Source organism: Castor canadensis, chromosome 16 (genome assembly GCF_047511655.1).
Source record: "Castor canadensis chromosome 16, mCasCan1.hap1v2, whole genome shotgun sequence".
Classification (NCBI taxonomy): Eukaryota; Metazoa; Chordata; class Mammalia; order Rodentia; family Castoridae; genus Castor; species Castor canadensis.
The window spans coordinates 24,719,100-24,743,138 of NC_133401.1; the positions used below are offsets into that span (position 1 = coordinate 24,719,100).

The following is a 24,039-nucleotide window of genomic DNA, read 5'->3' on the forward strand; positions in this document are numbered from 1 at the left end:
GGGATAACAGGTATATACTACCATACCCAGCTGGTTTGTTGAGATGGGGGTCTCACTAACTTTTTGCCGGGGCTGGACTGCAATGTAACACTCTCCCAACTGAGCTATTTCAGCAAAAGTCTTGAGCTGGTCTTGAAGTATGCTCTCCCAAGTAGGTGGGATTACAGGAGTGAGCCACCTCCGCTGGCTTAACTAAGTAGGATTAGAGCTGTGGCTCAAGTGGTAAAGCACCTGCCTAGCAATGGTGAGGCCCTGAGTTCAAACCCCAGTACTGTCAGAAAAAAATAGTTGATTAAAGTGACAAAATTATGTCTTGTTTATGGAGTACAATGCAATGTGCAGTTATAGGTACACATTGTGGAATGGCTAAGCAAACTGACATTACTTCGTGTATATATATATATGTGTATATATATATTTTTTTACTTAAGACCTTTATCAGCAGGGGTTGCAGTTTGTGTGACTATTTTTTTGAAAAAATCAAGTTTACTTCATGTGTGTTTTTGTTATTCTTATTCAGGTTTTTCTTTTTTCTTTTTTTTTGAGACAGGCTGGCTTTAAATTCACAACTTTGCCTCACCTCCCCAGTGCTGGGATTATAGGTGTGAACCACTCAACCTGGTCCAACACTGAGTAATTTAAAAGTGTCACTCATTTACTCCTCCTAACAACCCTGGGAGGGAAATTTGCCACTGGAAGCTGCACTTCTGGAATGCCTCGAACAATTCACGCGTGCCTGCAATTACTAATGCATGATGCTGAGGACAAGAATGTAATCTTACAGAATTATAAAATTCATAATTTAGACTTTATCTAGGGGTTAAGGAAGGCATCCACGGGGGAACTGGCATTTGTTCTGAGTCCAACAAAATGAGCAAACTTTTCTGGGCCCAAGTGTATACAGAATAGAAGGGCATTCCAGGAAGCAAGGACAGCTTGCGCAAAGGCCTTGTGGCAGAAAATCTTGAAAGGAGGCTGGTGTAGCTAGAGTTCAGGAAGAAAGGGGAGGTAGCCTGTCCTCCATGAGCACAGAAGAGAGGGCAAGGAGAAAGGATTTGGCTTCCTGCTCACCGGAGGGTCTGCAGTTTGCATGTGGGGTGCCTGAGGCCCTCACACAGCAGCAGCACCCCAGGGTCTCCCAGATCATTGAGGCTCAGGTCCAGCTCTGTCAGGCCCTGGTTCACATTGAGGGTGGAGGCCAGGTGTTCACAGGAGGCAGCAGTAAGGTGACAGATCTTCAGCCTGCACAAAACCCAACTGTGTAAACATGATGGACAGGTTTGGGTTGGTGCTTAATTTATCCCCTGACCCCAATCTTGAAACAAGTGCTTTCTTTTTATTTTATTTTTTTGTAGTACTGGGGCGTGAACTCAGGGCCTTCACCTTGAACCACTCCACCAGTCCTATCTTTGTGAAGGGTTTATCGAGATAGAGTACCAAGGAACTATTTGCCCAGCTGGCTTTGAGCCTTGATCCACCTGATCTCTGCCTCCTGAATAGCTAGGATTACAGTCGTGGGCCACTGGCTAAACAAGTGCATTTTTATCTGGGTGTGGAGACACACAGCTACAATCCTAGCACTTAGGAGGCTGAGGCAGGAGGGTTGAGAGTTTGAGACCAGCCTGGACTACAATGTGGGACCCTGTCACAAACAAGTACTGCATTTTCAAACCTGATTAAAATAATGGGAGCAGGCTGGTGAAGTGGCTCAAGTGGTAAGAGTGCCTGCCTAACAAGTATGAAGCCCAGAAAAACCCTTGAGCCAGGTGCCAGTGGCTCCTGCCTGTATTCCTAGCTACTGAAGAGGCTGATGATTGTGGTTCAAAGTCAGCTCAGGTAAATAGTTCTAGAGACCATTTCTTGAAAAACACTCTTCACAGGTGCCCACGGCTGATGCCCGTAATCTAGCAAGTCAGGAGGCAGCGATCAGGAAGATCACAGTTCGAAGCCAGCCCAGGCAAATAGTTCGAGACCCTATCTCAAAAACACTCATCACAAAAAAGGGCTGGTGGAGTGGCTCAAGGTGCAGGCCCTGAGTTCAAGCTTTGGCACCACAAAAAAAGAAAGACAATGGGAGAAAAGCCAGGCATGGTGGCACAGGCCTATAATCCCAGGACTCAGGAGGTAGAATCAGGATAATGAAGAGTTTGAGGCCATCCTAGGCTACACAGTAAGACCTTGTCTCAACAAAAACATAATAGCTCACTAGTATGTGAGAAGACACTCCATGTGGGCTGGGAAGTGGCTTAGTGGTGGACACTAGCCTGGCATGTTCTCAGCCCTGGGTTCCATCCCCAGCACTGAGCAAAAGAAAAAATAACCATGCAGCCAGTACTAGATACATACCCACCCTCAATGAGAGGTAGTGTTTTTGTGTTTTGAGATAGGGTCTTCCAGTGGAGCCAGGCTAGCCTCAAATTCTCCTCCCCTCTTCCTCTACCTCCTGAGTGCTAGGATTACAGACCTGCACAGCCACTCCCAGCTTCAACCTCTGGTTTTATTTTATTTTATAGTACTGAATTATTTGCCTGGACTGGCCGAAAACCATGATCCTCCTGATCTCTGCTTCATGAGCCCAGCTCAACCTCCCATTTTAAATGACCAATTAAATTATAAATTGGTAAATTACAGAGTGCAATTTTGCTTATCCACTGGTGGGCCCTGGGTCATTTCCACCTCATGGCTATGTGACTCATGCCACTGTGAGTGTGGGTGCTTGGTGCACATACAGGATGTGATTTCTCTGTTTTCACTCAGTATGGAGACCCTTGCTCTTGCCCTTGGGCCCAGGAACTCACCACAAGGTCTGCAGCCTGCAGACGGGGTGTTGCAGTCCTTGACACAACAGTTTCAGCCCCGAGTCCTCCAGGGCATTGCCTGTCAGGTCCAACTCCACCAGGTGTGGGTTAGTGCTGAGTACAGACGCGATCTCTCCACAAGCCTCAGCCTCCAGAAGGCACTTCCTCAACCTGGGGGGTAGAGATGGAGGAGAGGCCACCATGCAGCAACTCAGTGTCCTGATGTCACCCAACACAAACCTAGACCATGAGGAATTTGGTCCAGGACCCCTCAAAGGTACCCACATTTTCAAGGCTCAAGTGTCCTATGTAAAGTGACATACTACTCCATACAGCCTGCATGTGTCTTCCTGTGTACTTCATGTCCAGGTGACTTACGAAACCTAATATGATGTAAGTGTTATGCAAATAGTTGTCATACTGCGTTGGTTAGGAAAGAATGACAAAATTTTTTTACATGTTCAGTAAGATACAATTTTTCCCGAATATTTTCTTTTCTTTTCTTTTTTTTTTTTTTTGGGTGGTATTAGGGTTTGAAATTAGGGCCTCACACTTGCTAGGCAGGTACTCTATCACTTGAGCCACTCCAGCAGGCCTTTTTTGTGAAGGGTATTTTCCAGATAGGATCTCAGCTTTCCCAGATATTTTCAATCACAGTTGGTTGAATCCATGGCTGCTGAGTCCATGGGTACAGAGGGATGACTGTGTGTCAGAGATTAGGGCTAGGGGCTTAGCTAAAGTGGTAGAGTGCCTGCCTAGAAAGGGCAAGGCCCTGAGTTCAAACTCCAGTACCACCAGAAAAAAAAACACTTAGGCTTCCAGGGTCTAAGGTCATGAGTATAGCAGAAACCCCAATTTAGAGGGAGATATTTGAGGCTTATTTCCATTTGGGGTTATTTCAGCCCCAGGAGACATTGAGTTTGCTCAGAGGAGTCCTGTAGTTTAAGAATATTCTGGAGCCAGGTGCCGGTGGCTCACACCTGTAATCCTGGTTACTCAGGAGGCAGAGATCATCAGGAGGATCATGGTTCAAAGCCAACCTGGGCACATAGTTCATGAGATCCTATCTCAGAAAAAGCCTTTACAAAAAAAGAAAGAGTTGGAGGGGCTGGTGGAGTGCTTCAAGGTATAGGCCCTGAGTTAAAAAAAAAAAAAAACACCTTTTGATGTTTGGGAGGCTGAGATCAGAAGACTGAGGTTTAAGGCCAGCCTGGGCAAATAGTTTGCAAAACTCCATCTCCAAAATAACCAGAGCAAGGGCTGGTGGAGTAGCTCAAGCAGTAAGAGTGCCTGCCTAGCAAGCGTGAGGCCCTGAGTTCAAACCCCAGTGCCACCCAAAAATAAATAACCAGAGCAAAATGTACTAGAGGTGTGACTCAAGTAGCAGAGTGCCTGATCTGCAAGTGCAAAAGCCCTGAGTTTAAACCCCAGTCCCACCCCATTGAGTACGATGAAACCACTTTGTACAATTAATATATGCTAACAAAAGAAAGGAATGAGTACTGGGGGAGAAAAGAACCTGGTGGGGGATAGATGAGGATGAAGAAAGGCTGGATTTGATCAGTGCATGCCATATGCACATATGGAAATATCAACTAAACCCTAACACGTATTGATGTTTTTAAAAAAGAGAAAAAGCACTCATTGCAGGTGGAGACACACTCACTGAATCATCTGCAGCCTGCACCTGGGGTGCCGGAGCCCCTCGCAGAGCTGGGCCACCCCAGGGATGCCCAGGCTGTTGCCACTGAGGTCCATGCGAGTCAAACTCCTGTTGGCCCTGAGTGCGGCGGCCAGGTCCTGGCAGGCTGACCCTGAGACACCACACCTCTTCAGCCTGGGAGGGGAAGAGGAAAGGGCCGGTCAGTTTTCCTGTGGCAGTTTTGTATCTTTCTTATCTCTTTTTTTTTCCTTCAGTACTGGGGTTTGAACCAGGACCTCATGCTTGCTAGGTAGGCACTTTGCCAGCCCTTTTTGTGATGGGTTTTTGTCAAGATAGGGTCTCAAGAACTATTTGCCTGGGCTTGCAATCCTTCTGATCTCTGCCTCCTGAATAGCTGGAATTACAGGCGTGAGCCACAGGCACCTGGCCTCTCTCCTTTTTCTAGGTTACACACATTTTTTTCCTTTTTCTAAAATAAAAAAGAGGTGGAGCTAGAATGCTAGCCTAGTATTGCATGAAGCCCTGGGTCTCATTGCCAGCACAGAGAGACAGAGAGAAAGAGACCTAGAAAGAGAGACTGAGACAGAGATGAGGTTGTCAGGGACTGGTGGGGGTGACATTGGGGAGAGACTACTCATAGGTATGGGGCTTCCTTTCGGAACCAGGAAAATGCTCTGGAGAGAGATAGTGGTGATATTGCATAATTTTGTAAATACACTAAAAACCACTGAGCTACACATTTTAGCTGAGCAAATTTCCTGGAATGGGAATTACATTCTGATTTTTTATTTTGTTTTGCATTTGTTCTTGTTTGCAGACAGGGTCTCCCTATGCAGCCCAAGCTGGCCTTGAACTCTCAATTCTTCTGCCCCAGACCCCTGAATGCTAGGTGGTGCTACAGATGCTTTTTGTTTTTTGGTGGGAGTGGGTTTGAACCCAGGGCTTCACGCTTGCTAGGCAGGTGCTCTACCACTTGAGCCATTCAGCCAGCTCCAATTTTTTTGTGTGTGTTACTGGGGTTTGAACCTTGAGCCACTCCACTGGCCTTTTTTTTTTTTTTTCGAGATAAGGGGTCCCGAACTATTTGCCTCGACTGGCTTCAAATGTCATTCCTCCTGATCTCTGCCTGCTGAATAGCTAGGATTACAGAAGTGAGTCACCAGCACCCGGCAAATACATCCAATTCTATCTGTCAAATTTTAAAAGATGGAAAGAGAATTCAAAGCAACAAAAATAATATACAATGTTTTAGTGTTTTGCAATCAATGTATGTGTTCACAGACACTGCCCTTAAAAGAGAAATGCAATCTGGTGCTCACACCTGTAATTCTAGCTATTTGGGAGGTTGAGATCAGGAGGATTGCTAGCACAGGCAAATAGTTCCCAAGACCCCATCTCCAAAACAACCAGAGCAAAATGGACTGGAGGTGTGGCTCAAGCAGCAAAGCACCTGCTTTGCAAGCACAAAGCCCAATCCCACCCAAAAAATAAATAAATAAATAAATAAAGGAGAAACTCAAGACCTCACTTTCCTTTTTAGTTTTTTTTTGCAGTGCTGGAGCTGGAACCCAGGCCCTTCCTAGACAAGCGCTCACCTACTGAGCACTCCCTAGTCCTCTTTCCTTTTTAAGGGTGAATAATGTTCCTCTGTATGTATACACCACATTTTGTCTATCAATTCACCCATGGAGAACATGGGCTCCTGAATACCTCTCTTATCTGAGAATCGTCGAAGTTCGAAGGTGAATCACCACCCTTAACACAAATATCAGCAGTGAAAAATTTATCCAGGTTAGGGGAGACTAGATGGGAACCAGGGAGACTGGGAGGGAGGGGATAAAAATAAGAAAAGCAAGAGACATGGCACCTGAACTTCTCTTAATCCCCTTCTATTAGGATCTGAATTGTGTCTCCTATAAAATTCATGCACTAAAAGTCCTAATCCCAGGACCTCAGGACCTCAGATGTGGCTGTCTCTGAATATAGAGCCTTAAAAAGGGAACCAAGAGAAAATGATGTCAACAGGGTGAGCTTTAGATTTATGGCTGGTGTCTTTGTAAGAAAAGGACAGTAGGATGCAGACACACAGAGGGCTGCCAGGTGAGGACATAGGGGGGAAGATGACCATCTGTAAGCTGAGGAGAGGAAAGCGGCCTCAGGAGAATTAGCACTGCCAACCCCTTGATCTTGGACTCCTAGGCCCAGAACCGAGAAAATCAACTCTGTTCTTGAAGATGCCCTGTTGTGGGATTTTGGTGCAGCAACCCTAGCAAATGATACCCATCCTCAGTGTGTCTTTTCTGCTGAGCCCCACAAGAAGCAGTAGTGGGACCATCAGAAACTCACAAGCCAGATGGGTGTGGTGGTACATGCCTATAATCCCAGCCCTGGGGAGGCTAAGGCAGGAGGGAGGAAGGGTGGAGAGAGAGAAAAGAGAGAAGAAAGGGAAGGAAGGAGGAAAGAAAGGAAGAAAAGAAGGGAGGAGGACCAATCTTATGGACCAACTGACTCACCTCAGGTTCTGAAGCCTGCAGTTGGGGTGTCTGAGGCCCTGGCAGAGCATCCTCATCCCCCTGCTCCCCAGGATGTTACGGTACAAGGCAAGCTCTATCAGGCTGGGGTTGGTGCACAGAGCTGCTGCCAGGTGCTCACTGTAGGCGTCTGGCAACACATTCCTCTTGGGTCTGTGGGAAAGACACAGGCTATTGTCAAATTTTTCTAGTCACAATCCAGAGAATCATTAGAGAGTAGTTTGAGAACTGATATTCAAGTAAACTGGAAAATCTAGATGAAATGGATAAATTCCTAGATGCATATAACCAACCAAAATTGAGCCAAGAAGATATTAAACACCTAAACAGTCCTATTACAGCCAACTAAATTGAAGCAGTAATAAAGAGCCTCCCTAAAAGGAAGAGCCCAGGACCTGATAGATTCATGGATGAATTTTACCAAACCTTTACTTTTTTTTTGGCCGTCAGTGCTGGATTTTAAACTCAGGGCAAGTACTCTGCTATTTCTGCCACTCTGCCAGCATTACCAAAGCTTTAAAGAAGCACTAACACCAATACTCCTCAAATTTTTCCAGGAAATAGAAAGGGAAGGAACTCTACCAAACTCATTCTATGAAGCCAGCATCACACTCATTCCAAAAACCCAATAAAGATGTAACCAGAAAAGAGATTTATAGACCAGTATCTTTAGTGAATATAGATGCAAAAATTTGCCACAAAATACTGGCAATAGAATTTAACAATATGTCAAAAAGGTCATACACCATGACTGAGTCGGTTTATTTCAGGGATGCAAGGATGGCTCAACATATGTAAATCCATAAATGCAATACAGCATATAAACAGATGCATGGACAAAAACCACATGATCCTCTCAATAGACACAGAAAAAGCCTTTGACAAAATCCAACACCCTTTCATGATAAAAGCTCTGAAGAAACTAGGAACAGAAGGAATGTTACCCATTTATTGTCACTAAATGGAGAACAACTGAAACAATTCCCCATACAGTCAGGAACAAGACAGGGCTGTCTGTTTTCTCCACTCCTACTCAATATAGTTTTGGAATTCCTAGCCAGAGCAATAAGACAAAGAGCAAGAAATAAAAAGGATTCAAATACGGAAGAAAGAAGTCAAACTATCCCTATTTGCAGATGACATGGTCCTATACCTAAGAGACACCAAAGACTACAAAAAAACTATTAGAAATCATAAACTCTTTCAGTAAAGTAGCAGGATACAAAATTAACATACAGAAATCAGTAGCTTTTCTATATACAACAATGAACAGACTGAGAAAGAAATCAGGGAAACAATCCCATTTCCAATAGTCTCAAAAACAAAGTACTTTGGAATAAATTTAACAAAAGAAACCAAAGACCTTTTTAATGAAAACTATAAACCACTGAAAAGAGAAATCGAAGAAGACTTCAGAAGATGGAAAGACCTTCCATGCTCGTGGATTGGTAGAATCAACATTGTGAAAATGGCCAGACTACCAGAAGCAATCTACATGTTCAATGCAATCCCTGTCAAAATACCAATGACATTCTGCACAGAAATAGAAAAAACAGTTGTGAAATACATATGGAAACACAAAAAACCTTGAATAGCCAAAGCAATTCTGAGCAAAACGTCCAATGCTGGTGGCATCACAATACCCAACTTCAAATTATACTAGAGCCATAACAATAAAAACAGCATGGTATTGGCACAAAAACAGACAGGAAGACCAATGGATCAGAACAGAAGATCCAGACATAAACCCACACATCTACAGCCAGCGAATCTTCGACAAAGGAGCCCAAAACACACAATGGAGAAAAGACAGCCTCTTCAACAAATGCTGCTCGGAAAACTGGATACCTACACATAGAAGACTGAAACTAGATCTCTGTCTTTCACCCTGTATCAAAATCAATTTAAAGTGGATCAAAGAACTTGATGTAAGGCCTGAAACCCTGAAACAACTCCAGGAAGCAGTAGGAAATACACTGGAACATATAGGTATGGGGAACAACTTTCTAAACAGAACTCCAAAGGCTCAGCATCTAAGAGAAACAATGACCAAATCGGAGTGCATCAAACTAGAGAGCTTCTGCACAGCAAAGGAAACAGTCACCAGAATCAAGAGACAGTCCACAGAATGGGAGAAAATCTTTGCCAGCTACTCATCTCACAAGGGTCTAATATCCAGAATCTAGAGGGAACTCAAAAACTCAGCCCCCAAAGGATCAACACATCAATGAAAAAATGGGCACATGAATTAAACAGGGAATTCTCTAAGGAAGAGGTACAAATGGGCAGTAAATACATGAAGAAGGGTTCAACTTTGCTCGTTATAAAAGAGGTGCAAATCAAAACATCACTTAGATTTCATCTCTCCACAGTTAGAATGGCCAGAATCAAGGGCAATAACAACAACAAATGCTGGTGAGGATGTGGTGAAACAGGAACACTTATACACTGCTGGTAGGAATGCAAATTAGTACAACCACTATGGAAAGCAGTATGGAGATTCCTCAAAAAGCTAAAGACAGAACTGCTATATGATCCAGTGATGCTGCTCGCTCCTGGGCATCTACCCAAAGGAACTTAAGACAGGATACAATAGAAACACCTGTTCACCAATGTTCATCACAGTACTCACCACAGCCAAGCTTTGGAAACAAAGCTTGTTGGATCAAGAAATTGTGGTATAAAAACACAATGGAATATTACTCAGCCATAAGGAATAATGACCTGAGGTTTGAAGGTAAATGGATTCAATCAGAGGACATCATGTTAAGTGAAGTTAGCCAGGCTCAGAAACACAAAGGCCACGTGTTTTCTCTCACAGCTGGAAGATAGAGCCAAAGGTAAACATATACACAAAACAAGTATGATCAAACTCAGATGTACAATATGATTGTAACAATAGAACTACTCTATGGAACTTGGGGAAAGAGGAAAGGAAAAGAGAATGATAGCACATCAGTAATATCATAAAACATAAGATGTGACGGTCGAGGATATAAGGATGTGTATGGAAAGCTGTTGAAAAGCGGGGGTGGGAGGTAAAGGGGTGAGGGAGAGTAATGGAAGGGACTGAACAGACCGAAGTAAAGCACACCCACAGTGGGAATACAGTGAGACACCCCTTTAAACATCAATTTAAATAGTAACAAAAACCAGGACTGTAAAATAGGTACAGTGTGAGGGGGTCGGGGGTGAATGAAGGAGATTAAGGTGATGGTGTATAGTTGATGGACTTTATATACCATCATGAAACAGCTGAGAAACCTCTTACAATTGCTTTAAGTGGGGGTGGGTAGGGGACTGAGTGGGAGAGACGATGGGGGCAATGTAACTAATGTACAGTATAAGATTAATCGGAATTGTCACTAGGAATCCCTGCCCCGTCCCCATAATGAATATATCCTAATAAAAAAAATTTTTACCGGTCACTTTACAGTTGTTATGTTTGGCACTGTGTGTCACTTCATAATTAAAGAAGCATTGTATCATCTTTATTTTACTTATTTTTTGAGACAGGGTCTCAAAATGTAGCCTACATTGGCCTCGAACTGATGATCTTTCTGCCTCCATCTCCCAAGTGCTGGGGTTACAGGTGTGCACCATGACACGGGGTTTACCATCTTGATTTTTGCTTATTTGTGGTCTTGCTATGTACTCTAGACTGACCTTGAACTTAGGATCTTCCTGCCTCAGTCTCCCAATGGCTAAAATTACAGGCTTGTGCAACCATATTCAGCTATCATCTTTATTATTTCAATTTAACTTCTGTTTTTTGTTTTGGCAGCACTGGGGTTTGAACTCATGACTTCATGGCCTCATGCTTGCTAGTCAGGCGCTCTACCACTTGAGCCACTCCATCAGCCCTAAATTTAGCTTCTGAATGAACAGTATTGTCCAAGTTCCCACAGTGAATGAGCAACAAACATAAGGAGGCTTGAATCCTTGGGTCAGGGATTGCAAATGGATTTCATCTCCCAGATCCATTCTGATTGGTTTTATCATAGTGATCAAAAACTAATACAAGCTGGGTGCCTATGGCTCATGCCTGTAATCCTAGCTACTTGGGAGGCTGAGAATGGAAGGATCAAGGTTCGAGGCCAGTCTAGGCAAACAGTTTGCAAGACCCCCCATCTCCAAAATAACCAGAGCAAAATGCATGGAGCTGTGACTCAAGTGGTAGACAGAGTTCCTTCTTTGCAAGCACAAAGCCCTGAGTTCAAACCCCAGTCCAACAATAACAACAAAAAACCCCACTTAATATAAATATAATAAACAAGCATAAAAATCAGGAAGTAGGACAGGGTGGGGGTGGGGGAGAGGCATAGTTCAAGTGGTAGAGCACTTTGCTTAGCAGGTGTGAGGCCTGAGTTCAATCCCCAGTACTGAGAAAAAAAAAAAGAAAGACAGGCATTAATCCTCATTTTCCAAGCAGGAAAAGTTTCCATGCAGAGAAATGTCTGGCCCAATGTCACACAGTTTGTCAGTGGCAGAGCTCTGGGGTTCCAGCCCATGTGTGTCTGATTCCAAAGCCCAGGTTACCGGCTGGTGGAGTGGCTCAAGTGGTAGAGCACCTGCCTAGCAAGTGTGAGACCCTGAATTCAAACCCCAGTACTGCCAAAAACAAAACAAAACCCCAGGTTACGAACCACCATCCTCATTGTCTGCTCCTCAAGTTGAGAACTTTTTTTTTTTTTTGGTGGTACTGGGGTTTGAACTCAGGGCCTCACACTTGCTAGGCAGGCACTCTACCACTTGAGCCATTCCACTAGCTCAAGTTGAACACTTTTAATCAGAAAACATGAAACTGGAAGTGCTCTAAAATTTGAAACTTCTGGAGAGCCAACATGATTCCATGACTGTGAAAGATTCTACATGTGATATCCTGTGAGAAGTCACAGTCAAAATACAGATGCTTTAAAAATAGTGAGCCATTATTCATGTCTTTAATCATAGCTACTTGGGAGGTGGAGATCCAGAGGATGGAGGTTTGAGGCCAGCCTGGGCAAGAAGTTAGTGAGACCTCATCTCAACCAATGAGAGCTGGGTACAGTGGCTCCTGCCTATCATCCTAGCTACACAGGAAGCATAAATAGGAGGATTGTGGCCCAGGTTAGCCAGGGCATAAACACAAGACCCTATTAGTGAAGGACAGACTTTGGGAGGTCAAGGAGACACTTCTCCTCCCTAGGGAACAGAGTCTGCATCTGAAAGGCATCTCCACCCTCAGGCAATCCAAAAAAGACTGTAATACCCCACTCCTGGGTCCCCCTGCATTCCCCAATATGCAGTCTTTCTCTTCTCTTCTCTACAAATAAAATCTTTCAGGCCTCTGCTGTTGGATTCTGTCTGTGCTTTCATTCTCAGAGCAGGCTCAAGAACCCTGAGCACCTGAAATTCCTGCTCGTGTCATCTGTGCATCATTAGAAAAATAACTAAAGCTAAAAGGGCTGGAGCGCTTGGTAGAGCACCTGCCTGGCAAGCAGGGAGCCCTGAGTTCAAACCCAGTCCCCCCACATACATACATACATATTTGTATATTAAGGGCTTGGGGATGCACTCATTGACAGAGCACTTGCCTAGTACTTGTCAAGTCCTGGGTTCCCTCCCCAGTACTAGAAAAAAAAGTGTCTAACCATATATATGAAACATAGATAATTTCATGTTTAGATTTGAGTCTTATCCCTGAGATAGCTCACTATGTGTATACAAATATTCCAAAATCTAAAAGCAAATCCGAAATTTAAAACATTGCTAGGATTTCAGATTAGGAATACTCAACCTGTGGTACAGTAATCTCTCTTTTTTTTTTTTCTTGGAAGTACTGGGGTTTGAACTCAGGGCCTTGCACTTGCTAGGCAGGCACTCTATCACTTAGGCCATGCCCTAGTCCTGTTTGTTTCTGAGACAGGATCTCCCTACATAGTACAGGCTGGCCTCAAACTCAAACTCGCAATCCTCCTGCCTCAAGCTCCTGAGTGCTGAGTGCTGGGATTACAGGTATATGTCACCATACCCAGCTCTTCCTGAGTTTTACTGTAGTGGGCTCCAATTGATCACTGAGGCCAGCAGCAGATATTTACTGGATCCTGGGAGGGGCTTGAAAATTGGCACCCACCCTCAACAGTTCTTGTTCAGTGCAGATCTGGGGCATAGATACCTCAGCTCCTTTACCTCTGAGCTAGTAGGGTAAAGAGCCTCTGATGCCCTCTGTGTTAGGGGATTTCCCATTCCTGTGGTTCTTCTCCACTTTGTTGTTGTTTGGTAGAACTGGGGTGTGAACTCAGAACTCAGCTTCCTCCAGTCCATTTTTTTTTCCTTCATCTCCATTTTGGAGATGTGGTCTCAACTATTTGCCTTTGTTGGCCTCGAACCTCAATCCTCCTGATCTCAGCCTCCCAAGTAGCTAGGATTACAGATGTTAGTCACCTGGCACCTGACTTGTGTGTTTTTAGGAGTGCTAGAGATAGAACCCAGGGCAAAGCCTACACGAGCCAAGTTTTCTACTACTGCGTTACACACCCAGGTCTGTCTCCACTTTCCAAATAAATATTCAAACCCTATTTAAGAGATTACCACTTGGGAAGCCCAAATGATATGAGTCAGCTCAAATTGGCTCCTTCCTGCTTGACCACTGCAGCCCTTGCCCCCCCATGTCAAGGTGTACTGTGTCACCTTGCTTCATTTCTTCACAGCCTCAAGCTTACTAGGCAGGCACTGTTACCACTTTTATGATTTTTGTTTGTTTGTTTATTTTCAAGAGAGGGTCTCCCAAACTAATTTCTGGGGATTGGCTTTGAACCCCAATCCTCCCGACCTCTGCCTCCTAAGCAGCTAGGATTACAGGCTCCTGGCAAGGCTCTTGATAGTGTTTGTTGATAGACTAGATTCTCCCTGACATGAAACCTGATTTAGTCCCAGGGGGTATTGTTGGAGAGCAGGGTCTCAGCTATGGCACTCCTGACATTTTGGGGTCAAATAATTTTTGTCCTTGGGGACTGCCCTGGGTATCGTGCATGTCTTCCAGCACTTCTGGCTTCTCTCCACTAGGTGTCAGTAGCATTGCCCTGATTCTCAGTTGTGACAACTGACAATGAAGATATTGCCAAATGTGTCTGGGGAGCCTGGGAAGTAAAATCACAAGGCTTTGTACTTGATACGCAGCCATTCTACCATGTGAGCCAGTTCTCCAGCCCTTTGTGCTCTGGCTATTTAGTTTTTGGAGGAACTGGGATTTGAACTCAGAGTTTCATGCTTACAAAGTAGGCGCTCTATTGTGTGAGCCACACCTAAAGTCTATTTTGCTCTGGTTATTTTGGGAATGGGGTCTTTTGAACTATTTGCCTGGGTTGGTCTTGAGCCTTGACCCTCTTTTTATTTTTATTTATTTTTGCAGTACTGGGGTTTGAACTCAGGGCTTCACACTTGCTAGGCAGTCACTCTACACTTGAGCCATGCCTCCAGCTTGAACCCTGATCCTCCTCTTCTCAGCCTTCCAAGTGGCTAGGATTACAGGCTTGAGCCATCGGTGCCCAGCTTACTCTGGCTATGGTTGAAATAAAGTCTTGTTTTATGACTGGTCTGGCCTGGACCACGAGCCTCCTATTTTATACTTCCTGCCATAGCTGGGATGACAGAAGCACTATGCCACACCAGGAATTGATTGAGATGGGGTCTCTGGCACTTATTGCCCAGGCCAGTCTGGAACCATCATCCTCATGATCTCAGTCTCCCACATACATTGGGATGACAGGCAACAAGCTACTGCACCCAGCTATTGGTTGAGATGGAGTCTCGAACTTTTTGTCTGGGTTGGCCTCAAACTGCAATCCTCCTGATCTCCACCACCTGAATGGCTAGAATTACAGTTGTTCTTTGAGAACAAGTGGTTAACTGGCTCTTTCTTTCTTTTTGGTGGGACTGGGGTTTGTACTCAGGGCTTTGTGCTTGCAAAGCAGACACTGCCACTTAAGCCACACTTCCAGTCCATTTTGCTCTGGTTATTTTAGAGATGGGGTCTCAAGAACTATTTGCTTGGGCTAGCCTTGAACTGAGATCCTCCCAATCTCAGCCTCCCAAGTAGTTAGGGTTATACACTCGAGCCACCAGTGCCCAGCTGGTTGACTGGTGCTTTAGAGAACTTGGAGAGACGGGCCCTCGGATTACTTACGGCATGGGCAGCGTCTGGCCTCCTGAAGGCCATGTCCTGCCATCCTCTTCATCCGCACTGTAGGCAGCCCCGTACAAGTGCAATACCATGATGTTTCTGCAGTTCTTCACACAAAACGAGCAGACCATGTGCTCCATCTTGGTGGCAATGTGGCTGACAACGACCACCTGGAAGTGGCCCAGGGCCTGCTGGATGAATTCCTCCTCTTGGATCTCATACAGACAGCTGAAGAACTCCAGTGAGCCATGCTGCAGGGTGGAGCCCTCACTGTGTGCCTTGCTCTGAATCCACTCCAGCAGTTCTGCCTTGATGCAAGGCGAGATCTTCCAGCAAAGGTTCTTCTCCAGGTACTGTCTCATCTCCTCGTGCAGGAGGCCAAACAGGAACCGGACAGTGAGCACCAGGAAGCTCCTTTCTGAGAATCCATATTCAGTCAGCAGCCTTGTCACGGTCTGGTCGGGACCTGGCCCATTCTCCCGACCATCTAGGATATAGTACATGGCTGCAAAGAATTCCTGGAAACTCAGGTGGATGAAGCTGTAGAACTTCGCTTGGTTGATGTCCTTCTGGAAGATGTTTATATTGAGGAATGCAGAGACATCTGCGCCATCCAGGCCATGTTTCTGCAGGTCCTGCTCCTCAAATAGAATCTTCTGGTTCCACAGGCCATCTGCTGCCAAAGAGCATAGGCCTCTCTGGTTGAGTGGGGCTTGGAGGGTTGGGGTCCCTGGCTTGGGTTGCATGAGACTCAGAAGGTACAACATGTACACAGCTGTGGTGGTCCTGGATGTTTGCCTTAAAAGCCCCCCACCCTCCAGCTGCTGTTTGAGGCAGGTGCACACCACCCAGCACACCATGGGCACAAAACACATGGTGAAGAGAGGCTCATTGTCCCTCACCAAGCTGAAGGCTTGCTTTGCCTGCTCTACATTGTGGAAATACTTGAAGAAGTACTCCTTTCTTTCTGCCTCCGAGAAGCCTAGGACCTCCACGTGCCTGGGGTGTTCTAGCAAGCCGTGGAGCTTCTCCAAAGCCGAGGGCCTCGTGGTGATAAGCAAAGAGACCTCAGGCAGCAGCTTTTTCCTAATTAGGCTGCTAAGAATTTGCTGGATGGACTGTTTCTCCTCCCACCGGAGACACCAGGGTCCCTGAGGACTGTGGAAAGAATGCTTGAGCTCATCAAAGCCATCAATGATGAAAAGGACACGCTCAGGAGCACGGAAGAGATCCTGGAGGGGTGCGCCAGGCTCAGGCCAGCAGCTGGAGATGAGATCTTGTGCGCTGCCCTGGGCATCGCTCAGGTTCATCTCCCTACAATTGATATAGAAAAGGTAATCGAACCTGCCTTGGAAGAGCCTCCCGTCTGCCCAGTCCAGCATTACTTTGTGGGCCAGCATGGATTTTCCTATCCCAGCTGCCCCCTGCAAGACCACCGTGCGAGGTGGCTCAGGGCGTTCCTCGTCTGGCTCGAAGAGGGTCTCCATCTGGATGGGGCTGGCCTGGTGACCCATGGTTCTCGAATGTCCTCGGCCTGTATCCAAGAGCTTCTGCTGGGTCCAGATGGGATTTGAGTGTTCCTTCACCAGCAGCAGCCGCGTGTACCGGTGACTCAGGTTGATGCATTCTCCCAGGCGTGCATTCCGGTCTTCCATCAGCCGGAACTTCCTGCGGACATGGTCCTTGTAGGATTCCCCAGGATCTGGAGGAGAGAGATGGAGGGTGCATGGGAGGCTCGTCAGCAACCTTTAATGAACTCAGGAGTGAAAGTTGATGTCGCTAGTGCCTGCTTGTCTTGCAGTGTCCTCAGAGCATTTCCTAGGGGCATTGTGAGAACTTTGGAACTTCCCTGTAAAGGCCTCCCCTTGTGGGAAACTGAGGCAGTCCCATGAGCTGTAAGGAAGGAAGTACATTCTCTATGCATTCTACTCAGAGGCTGCTCCTTAGGGCCGCAGCATTTCCAGGGAAGTGTTCCAAATACCTACTGATTCGAGGCTGTCTTTTTTGGGGTGGGGTGGGGAAGGAATTGGGGTTTGAACTCAGGGCTTCTCACTTGCAAAGCAAGCTTGAGTTACACCTCCAGTACATTTTACTCTGGTTATTTTGGAGATGGGGTCTCAAACTGTTTGCCCAGGCTGGCCTCTAATTGCAATCCTCCTGATCTCAGCCTTTGAGTAACTAGAATTACAGGCATGAGGCTGGGCACCGGTGGCTCACACCTATAATCCCAGCTACTAGGAGGAGGCAGAGATCAGGAGGATCTTAGTTCAAAGCCAGCTGGGGCAAATAGTTCATGAGACCCTATCTCAAAAAAACCCATCACAAAAAAGGGTTGGTGGTGAAGTAGTTCAAGGTGTAGGCCCTGAGTTCAAACACCAACAGTGGAAAAAAAAAGAAAGAAAGAAAGAAGAATTACAGGCGTGAGCCAGGGGTTCCCGGCTCAAGGTTGCCTTTTAACGAGGCTGCCACTTGGTTTGCCTGCACACTCAAGTCTGAGAAGCAGAACTCGCCTTCCTTGTGCTCCCTTCCACAATAGGCAGGTGCACTGTGCAGTGGAGGAGGAGACTTGATCGGTCCCAGAAATCCTTTGCTCAGCTCCCTTGGGAGAAAGCCTACTAGGCAGAGATATTTATTTGTTTGGTTCTGATGATTATTTATTTATTTTAGTGCTGGGGTTTGAACACAAGGCCTCATACTTACTTAGGCAAGTGCTCTATCACTTGAGCCATTTATTTATTTATTTATTGTGGTTTTTTTATTTTTTTTATTTTTATTGTTTTACTTATTTTTTAGATAGAGGCTCACCTTTTGCCTGAGCTGGCCTTGGACTTCAGATGTCAATCTTCAGACCTAAGTCACCCTTGCAGCTGCGATTACAGGCACATCCCATGATGTCCCCCTTGTTCTTTGAGTCCTTCCTTCCTCCCTCCCTCCCTCCCTTTGTCTCCCCTTCTCTCTTTCTTTCTTTCTCAGTGCTGGGCATAGAACTCAGAGCCTCATGCACGGGAGGCAAGTTCTCTATCATTGACCAACCTTTTTTTTGGCAGCACTGGAGTTTGAACTCATGGCTTCAAGCTTGCTAGGCAGGTCCTCTACCACTTGAGCCACACCCTCTCCACCAGCCCTTCCTAATTCACCGTGTGAGGTGTTTTGGTAGACATCTTTCAACCCTGAGGTGATAAGTTTTAGGACAAACTGCTGACATAGAGGTTGATGGAACTGAAAGCAGAAAGGAGTTGGGGCTTCGAAGGTGCTAATCCATCATACAAACCCTACCACTGCCTGCCCAAGACTTTTTGTCATATTAAAACACTAAATAAATATCCTTTCTGCCAGACTCACCCACAGGTAGATAGCTGGTTACACGTAGCTCGTACTCCTGAATGGATATGCCGTTTGTGGCTTACCTTTTCTTGGAGGGCCAGGATGGACTTCCGGAAAGCATGCTGATTGGCTCCCAAGTGAGCATGGGCCACCAGGCGGAGTAACTGGAAAAGGAATTTGGGAAGATCAGCTAGCAAACATCCAGCTGTCAAGCTACTTTTACTCCAACATGCCTGCATAGCCCTCTGCCAACCACACCTGAGATGTTTGGTATTCACTTTAAGTGCTCTGTGTTAGAAACTTACATTCTAATTGTATAGGAAGCTCAGTATATGAAAAATAAACACCCAAGAGACTAGAGGCTAAAGTGATGAAGTGCCTGCCTCAAAAGTATAAATTCCAACCCCAGTGCCACCAAAATAAAAAAAATAAAAGCAAACACCCCAAGTCAGGCACAGTGCCACACACCTGTCTGTAATCCCAGCTACTCAGAAGGCAGAAGCAGGAGGACTACAAGATCAATGCCAGCCCAGACAGAAGTTAGTAAGGCCCTATCTCAAAAACAAAATAGAACACAAAAGGACTGGAGTCGTGGCTCAAGTAACATATGCAAGGCCCAGGTTCAATCTCTACTACTGCATAAAGTAAGAACAGCCAATATAATTTCAGATACCAAATGATAAAAGTTGTGTCTAAAAATCAAACAAGCCAGGGGCTGGTGGCTCAATACTGTAATCCCAGCTACTCAGGAGGCAGAGATCAGAAGGATCAAGGTTCAAAGCCAGCCTGGGCAAATAATTCATGAGACCCTATCTCGAAAAAACCTTCACAAAAAACGGCCTGATAGGCTGGAGGCATGGCTCAAGTGGTAGAGTGCCCTGCCTTGCAAGCACAAGGTTATTTATTTATTTATTTATTTATTTATTTATTTTTAAGCACAAGGTCTTGAGTTCAAACCCCAGTACTGCAAGAAAAAAATCTGATCATAGCAGGTTGTTAGCCTCTGTCCACGGGTACTGCTTGCAGTTTGCAGTACTGGGGATGGAACTCAGGGCCTCATGCATGCTAGGCAAGCACTCTACTATTGAGCTACACCCCCAGGCTCTTATTTTAAAATTTATCTGTATTGTATATATTTTTTGGCAGCACTGGGGTTTGAACTCAGGATCTTGTGCTTGGTAGTCATGCACTGTACCTCTTGAGTGATGCATCCAGTATCCCTAGCCTTGTTTTTTTTAATAAATTTTTATTAGGATATATTCATAGTGGTAATTTCAATTAGACTTATACATTAGTTATATTGCACCCATTGTCTCTCCCCCTCAACCCCCTCCCCACCCTTTCCTAGTCCTTTTTAGTTTTTATTTTGAAACAGGGTCTTGCTAAGTTGCTCCGGTTGTCCTTAAATATGTGCTCTTTCTGCTGAAGCCTCTGGTGTAGTTAGGATTACAGGCATGCACCACCATGCTTGGCTCAGTCTTTGTTTGTTTGTTTGTTTGGACTGTGGTTTGAACTCAGGGTTTCACACTTGCAAAGCAGGTGCTCTACCACTTGAGCCACTCCTCCAGTCCATTTTGCTCTCATTTTGGAGATGGGATCTCTCAAGCTATTTGCCCAGACTGGTCTTGAACCTTGATCCTCCTGATCTCAGCCTCCCAAGTTGCTAGGATTACAGATGTGAGCCACTGGTGCCTACTGCCTGGCTCATTCTTGGAAAATATTTGAAGGTCCCTTGGGCTTGGAGAATGTGAGTTGAACCACATCTGTATGTAGAGACATAAGGAAAATTGAAATGGTATCAGCAATAAAAGAAGAAAAAAAGCATAAATGTGCTTGCAATTTTGCATAATTACACTTAATTACACAGACTTTGCATAGTTATTTTAAGACATGGACATAATGTACAAGTATAGAATAAAAAATAAAATTCTTCTCTTCTCTCTCCTGCCTAAATTTCTCCCAGCATTAACAACTGAGAAACATTTGCTGAGCTCCTTCTCCACACTATCCTTTTTTTCCTTTTTTTTTTTTTTTTTTTTGCAGCACTGGGGTTTGAACTCAGGGCTTCACACTTGCTAGTCAGGTGTTCTTACCACTCCGCCAGCCTTTCTTTTTCTTTTCTATTCTCTGTTTGTTTTTTTTTTCAGACAAAGTCTTGCTATCCTAGAATTCACTGTGTAGCCCAAGCTGGCCTCAAACTCACAATGTTCCTGCCTTCCTCCTCAGCACCAAAAAAATAAAAATAAAAACCTCTAAGAATGGGACAGAGAAGGAGTTGTTTAAGACAGTACTGAAGAAACCTTAAGAAGAGCCTTTTGTTAGGAACTGGTGGAGTGGCTCAAGCTATAGAGTACCCGCTTGGCAAGTGTGAGGTCCTGAGTTCAAACTCCAATACTGCTAAGGGGGCGGGGGAAGAACCTATTGTTAAATTTCTGCAAATTACAAGCCGGATGACTTTACTGTGGTGACTTGATATCTGTTACTAAATTAACAAATGCTGTGAACAAACAAGGGCCCTTGTTTTATCAGAGTCCTTAAAGACTTATCCCTGGGGATGTTAAATGTTTCCCAGCACAGCTCTGCCACCACACCTGGTCACCTATGAGTCACTAAGCTTTACAGAAGTGATTGTGTATGGCCAGTTACTGGCAGGACTTGATTATTCATTCAACAAACATTCCACAGACAGACTGTTAACAGCCATCGGGATTGAATCAAACAGAATTAAGTGGAGAAGTCAAAACTCTCTCTGTTCTGGAGGTGGTCCATGTCCCCACACAGGTGATGAATGACATTAAAAACCCAAGCTCAAGCAACCTCTTGGCTACTTCCAGCAGTAGGTGTTGTATGCTGAGTACTTACAACATACAAGTGAGTGTTAAGCCCTGTACATGGGTTACATTTTATGAATTTTTTTGGTGGGGGACAGGGTCTCTTCAACTCTCAATTCTTCTACCTCAGCCCCCTGAGTGCTGGGATTACACGAATGCACCACCATACCTGTCTGCTTGTGAATTTTTATCTGAGAGCAAATACTGTTTTTTTCTGAGCTTTAGTTTTCTCCTGTATATATTAGGGGTAATAGTAATACATTTTGAATGTGGTCTGTGTTGCCACATCGCTACACTGAAAGGATGCCTTAGCAGAGAAGGGAATTAATAAACATTGGTGCCCTAAGCACCTAAGGGTGCTGAGGAAGCAGAAAGTGGGGTTCCTAAGCCAGTTAGGTGGTCAGGGGCAGAGTGCAGAAAAGGGGGGGAAGGGCAGTAAGGAATTTACAGGATCACGCATGTAATCCTAGCCACTCAGGAGGCAGAGATCAGGAGGATCAAAGTTCAAAGCCAGCCCAGGCATAGTACGGGAGAGCCCATCTCAAAAAAATCCATCACAAAAAAAGGGCTGGTAGAGTGGCTCAAGGTGAAGGCCCTGAGTTCAAACCCTAGTACTGCAAGGAAAAAAAAAAAAAGAAGAATTTACAGAGAAGGTAGTACAGGTGATTGTGTGCATCCTTAATCTAAAATCTGAAATGCTTGGAAATACAATTTTTTTTTTTTTTGGACAATTCAGGGCCTCATGCTTGCTAGGCAGGAACTCTACCACTTGAGTCACTCCACCAGTCTGGAAATACAAAATTTTTTGAGTGCTGAGATGACATTGCAGTGGAAAATTCCACACCTGAACTCATGTGACCAATCACAATTAAAACTTAGACACAGCCAGGTGCTGGTGGCTCAGGCCTGCAATCCTAAGTACTTGGTGTTTTTTTTTTTCTGGTGGTACTAGGGTTTGAACTTAGGGCCTCATCCTTGCTAGGCAGGCACTTTACCTCTTGAGCCACTCCACCAGCAGAAGGGTTTGTTGGATTTTTGTTGTTTGTTTGTTTTGTTTTGTTTTTGGAATCCTAGCTACTTGGGAGGCTGAGATCAGGGGGATCAAGGTTGCCCTGGCAAATAGTTCTCAAGACCCCATCTCCAAAATAACCAGAGAAAAATGGAATGAAGTTGTGTCTCAAGCAATAGAGCACCTGCTTTGCAAGCTCTAAGCACTGAGTTTAAACCCCAGTCCCAATAAAAACAAAAACCCCAGTCCCACTAAAAACAAAAACCCCAGTCCCACTAAAAACAAAAGCCCCAGGCACACTAAAAACACTGCATAATGTTGCCTTCAGGGTACCTGCATAAGGTACACATGAAGCATAAATTAACTTTTGTGTTTACGATTGGGTCCCATTGCTAAGATATCTCATCATGTAAATGCCAATATTTCAAACAAAAATCTAAAATCTGAAACACTTCCAGTCCCAAGAATTTTGGAAAGAAGGAAGAAAGGAAAGGAGGGAGGGAGGGAGGGAGGGAGAGAGGGAGGGAGAGAGAGAAGGAAGGAGAGAAAGAAAGAGGAAGAAAGGAGGGAGGGAGGGAAAGAAAGAAAAAGGAAATTCAAGCAAAAAAGATGGAGGGTGTTCTGGGCAGAAGGCAGCATGAGCAAAACCAAAGGGCTGAAATGGGAACTCCAGGTCTCAGGATTAGGGTGACCTGATAGATAAGGGAATTGGTGGGTTCCAGGCTCCACCGTCCCGCCACCTCCTTACCCCTCACCAGATCCTCTTTCTGTCCTCTCTCCCATAGGTCCTTCCTATGGATCCGCTCAAAGATACTGAGAGTCAACAGCCAGGCTTCCCTTGTCCCCAAATGGGCCACCAGTAGCTGGGCCATTTCCAGGGGACCAGCCATCTCCATCCGTCCCCAGGGGATCTTGTCCTGGCCCAATTCCTGGGCAGTCCCCAGGTATAATTTGAACTTCTTCAATTCCACAGCCTCAAGTTCTTCCAGGTAGGTGGACAGGCGACAGAGGCCATCCCCAGCTGTGATTGGCAGCATGGGGGCACTACAGAGGAGCTGGAGACTCTGATGTCTCTCTTCATAGAACAAGTGGTAATTCCAGCCTGCCCACTGGGCTCATTTGCAGGCAGAAGGAAGGAGAGGCCACTGCTGGTGGTTGTAGGACTGAGAGGAGAGGGAGAGCAGAAAGACCTTCTACAGAAATCATGCTTTCTCACCTCTCAGTTCCCTCCTGCTGCCCTCTCACCAATGGGCATTTGCGCTAAAGAGTGGGAAGTTGGGGAGGTTAAGAAATCACAGGCGTCCTAGAGGGTGAGAAAGATTTTCACTTCTGCTCTGTCTTCCTGACTTCCTTGACAAAGCAGCCAATCTTGTTTATTTTGTTTGCTTTATGAAACAAGGTCTCAATATATAGCCCAGGCTGTTCTGGAACTCCAGATCCTCCTGCCTCAGCCTTCCTCCTATAATTGTGTGCCATGGTGCCCAACCAAATGGCCACTCATTTTTATTCTTGCTCCTGTCTTCTTTGTCTACACTGCATATTCAATCTCTCCAGGGAGATACAGCAGAAGTCACACAGAGCCAGCCACCAGTGGTTCACACCTGTAATCCTAGCTACTCAGGACACAGAGATCCGGAGGATTGTGGTTCAAAGCCAGCCCCTGACAAATAGTTTGTAAGATACTATTCTGAAAATGCCAAACACAGAAAAAGGGCTGGC

At 45.3% G+C, this 24,039-nt stretch overlaps 1 protein-coding gene across 1 annotated transcript in view; it reads right to left on the reverse strand.

Annotated features, from left to right (window-relative positions):
* The window catches only part of Nlrp12 (NLR family pyrin domain containing 12), a 28,546-nt gene extending 5,051 nt beyond the window's left edge, over window positions 1-23,495 (reverse strand). Inside the window, exons 1-7 of the mRNA XM_074058165.1 lie at window positions 23,069-23,495; window positions 18,564-18,644; window positions 15,160-16,858; window positions 6,975-7,145; window positions 4,465-4,635; window positions 2,799-2,969; window positions 1,072-1,242 (exon numbers count right to left, since the gene is read on the reverse strand). Coding sequence (XP_073914266.1) covers window positions 1,072-1,242; window positions 2,799-2,969; window positions 4,465-4,635; window positions 6,975-7,145; window positions 15,160-16,858; window positions 18,564-18,644; window positions 23,069-23,357 — 2,753 coding nt within the window. The 5' untranslated portion in view covers window positions 23,358-23,495. The remainder of the gene's footprint in view (window positions 1-1,071; window positions 1,243-2,798; window positions 2,970-4,464; window positions 4,636-6,974; window positions 7,146-15,159; window positions 16,859-18,563; window positions 18,645-23,068) is intronic.
* Between the last annotated feature and the right edge of the window lie 544 nt (window positions 23,496-24,039).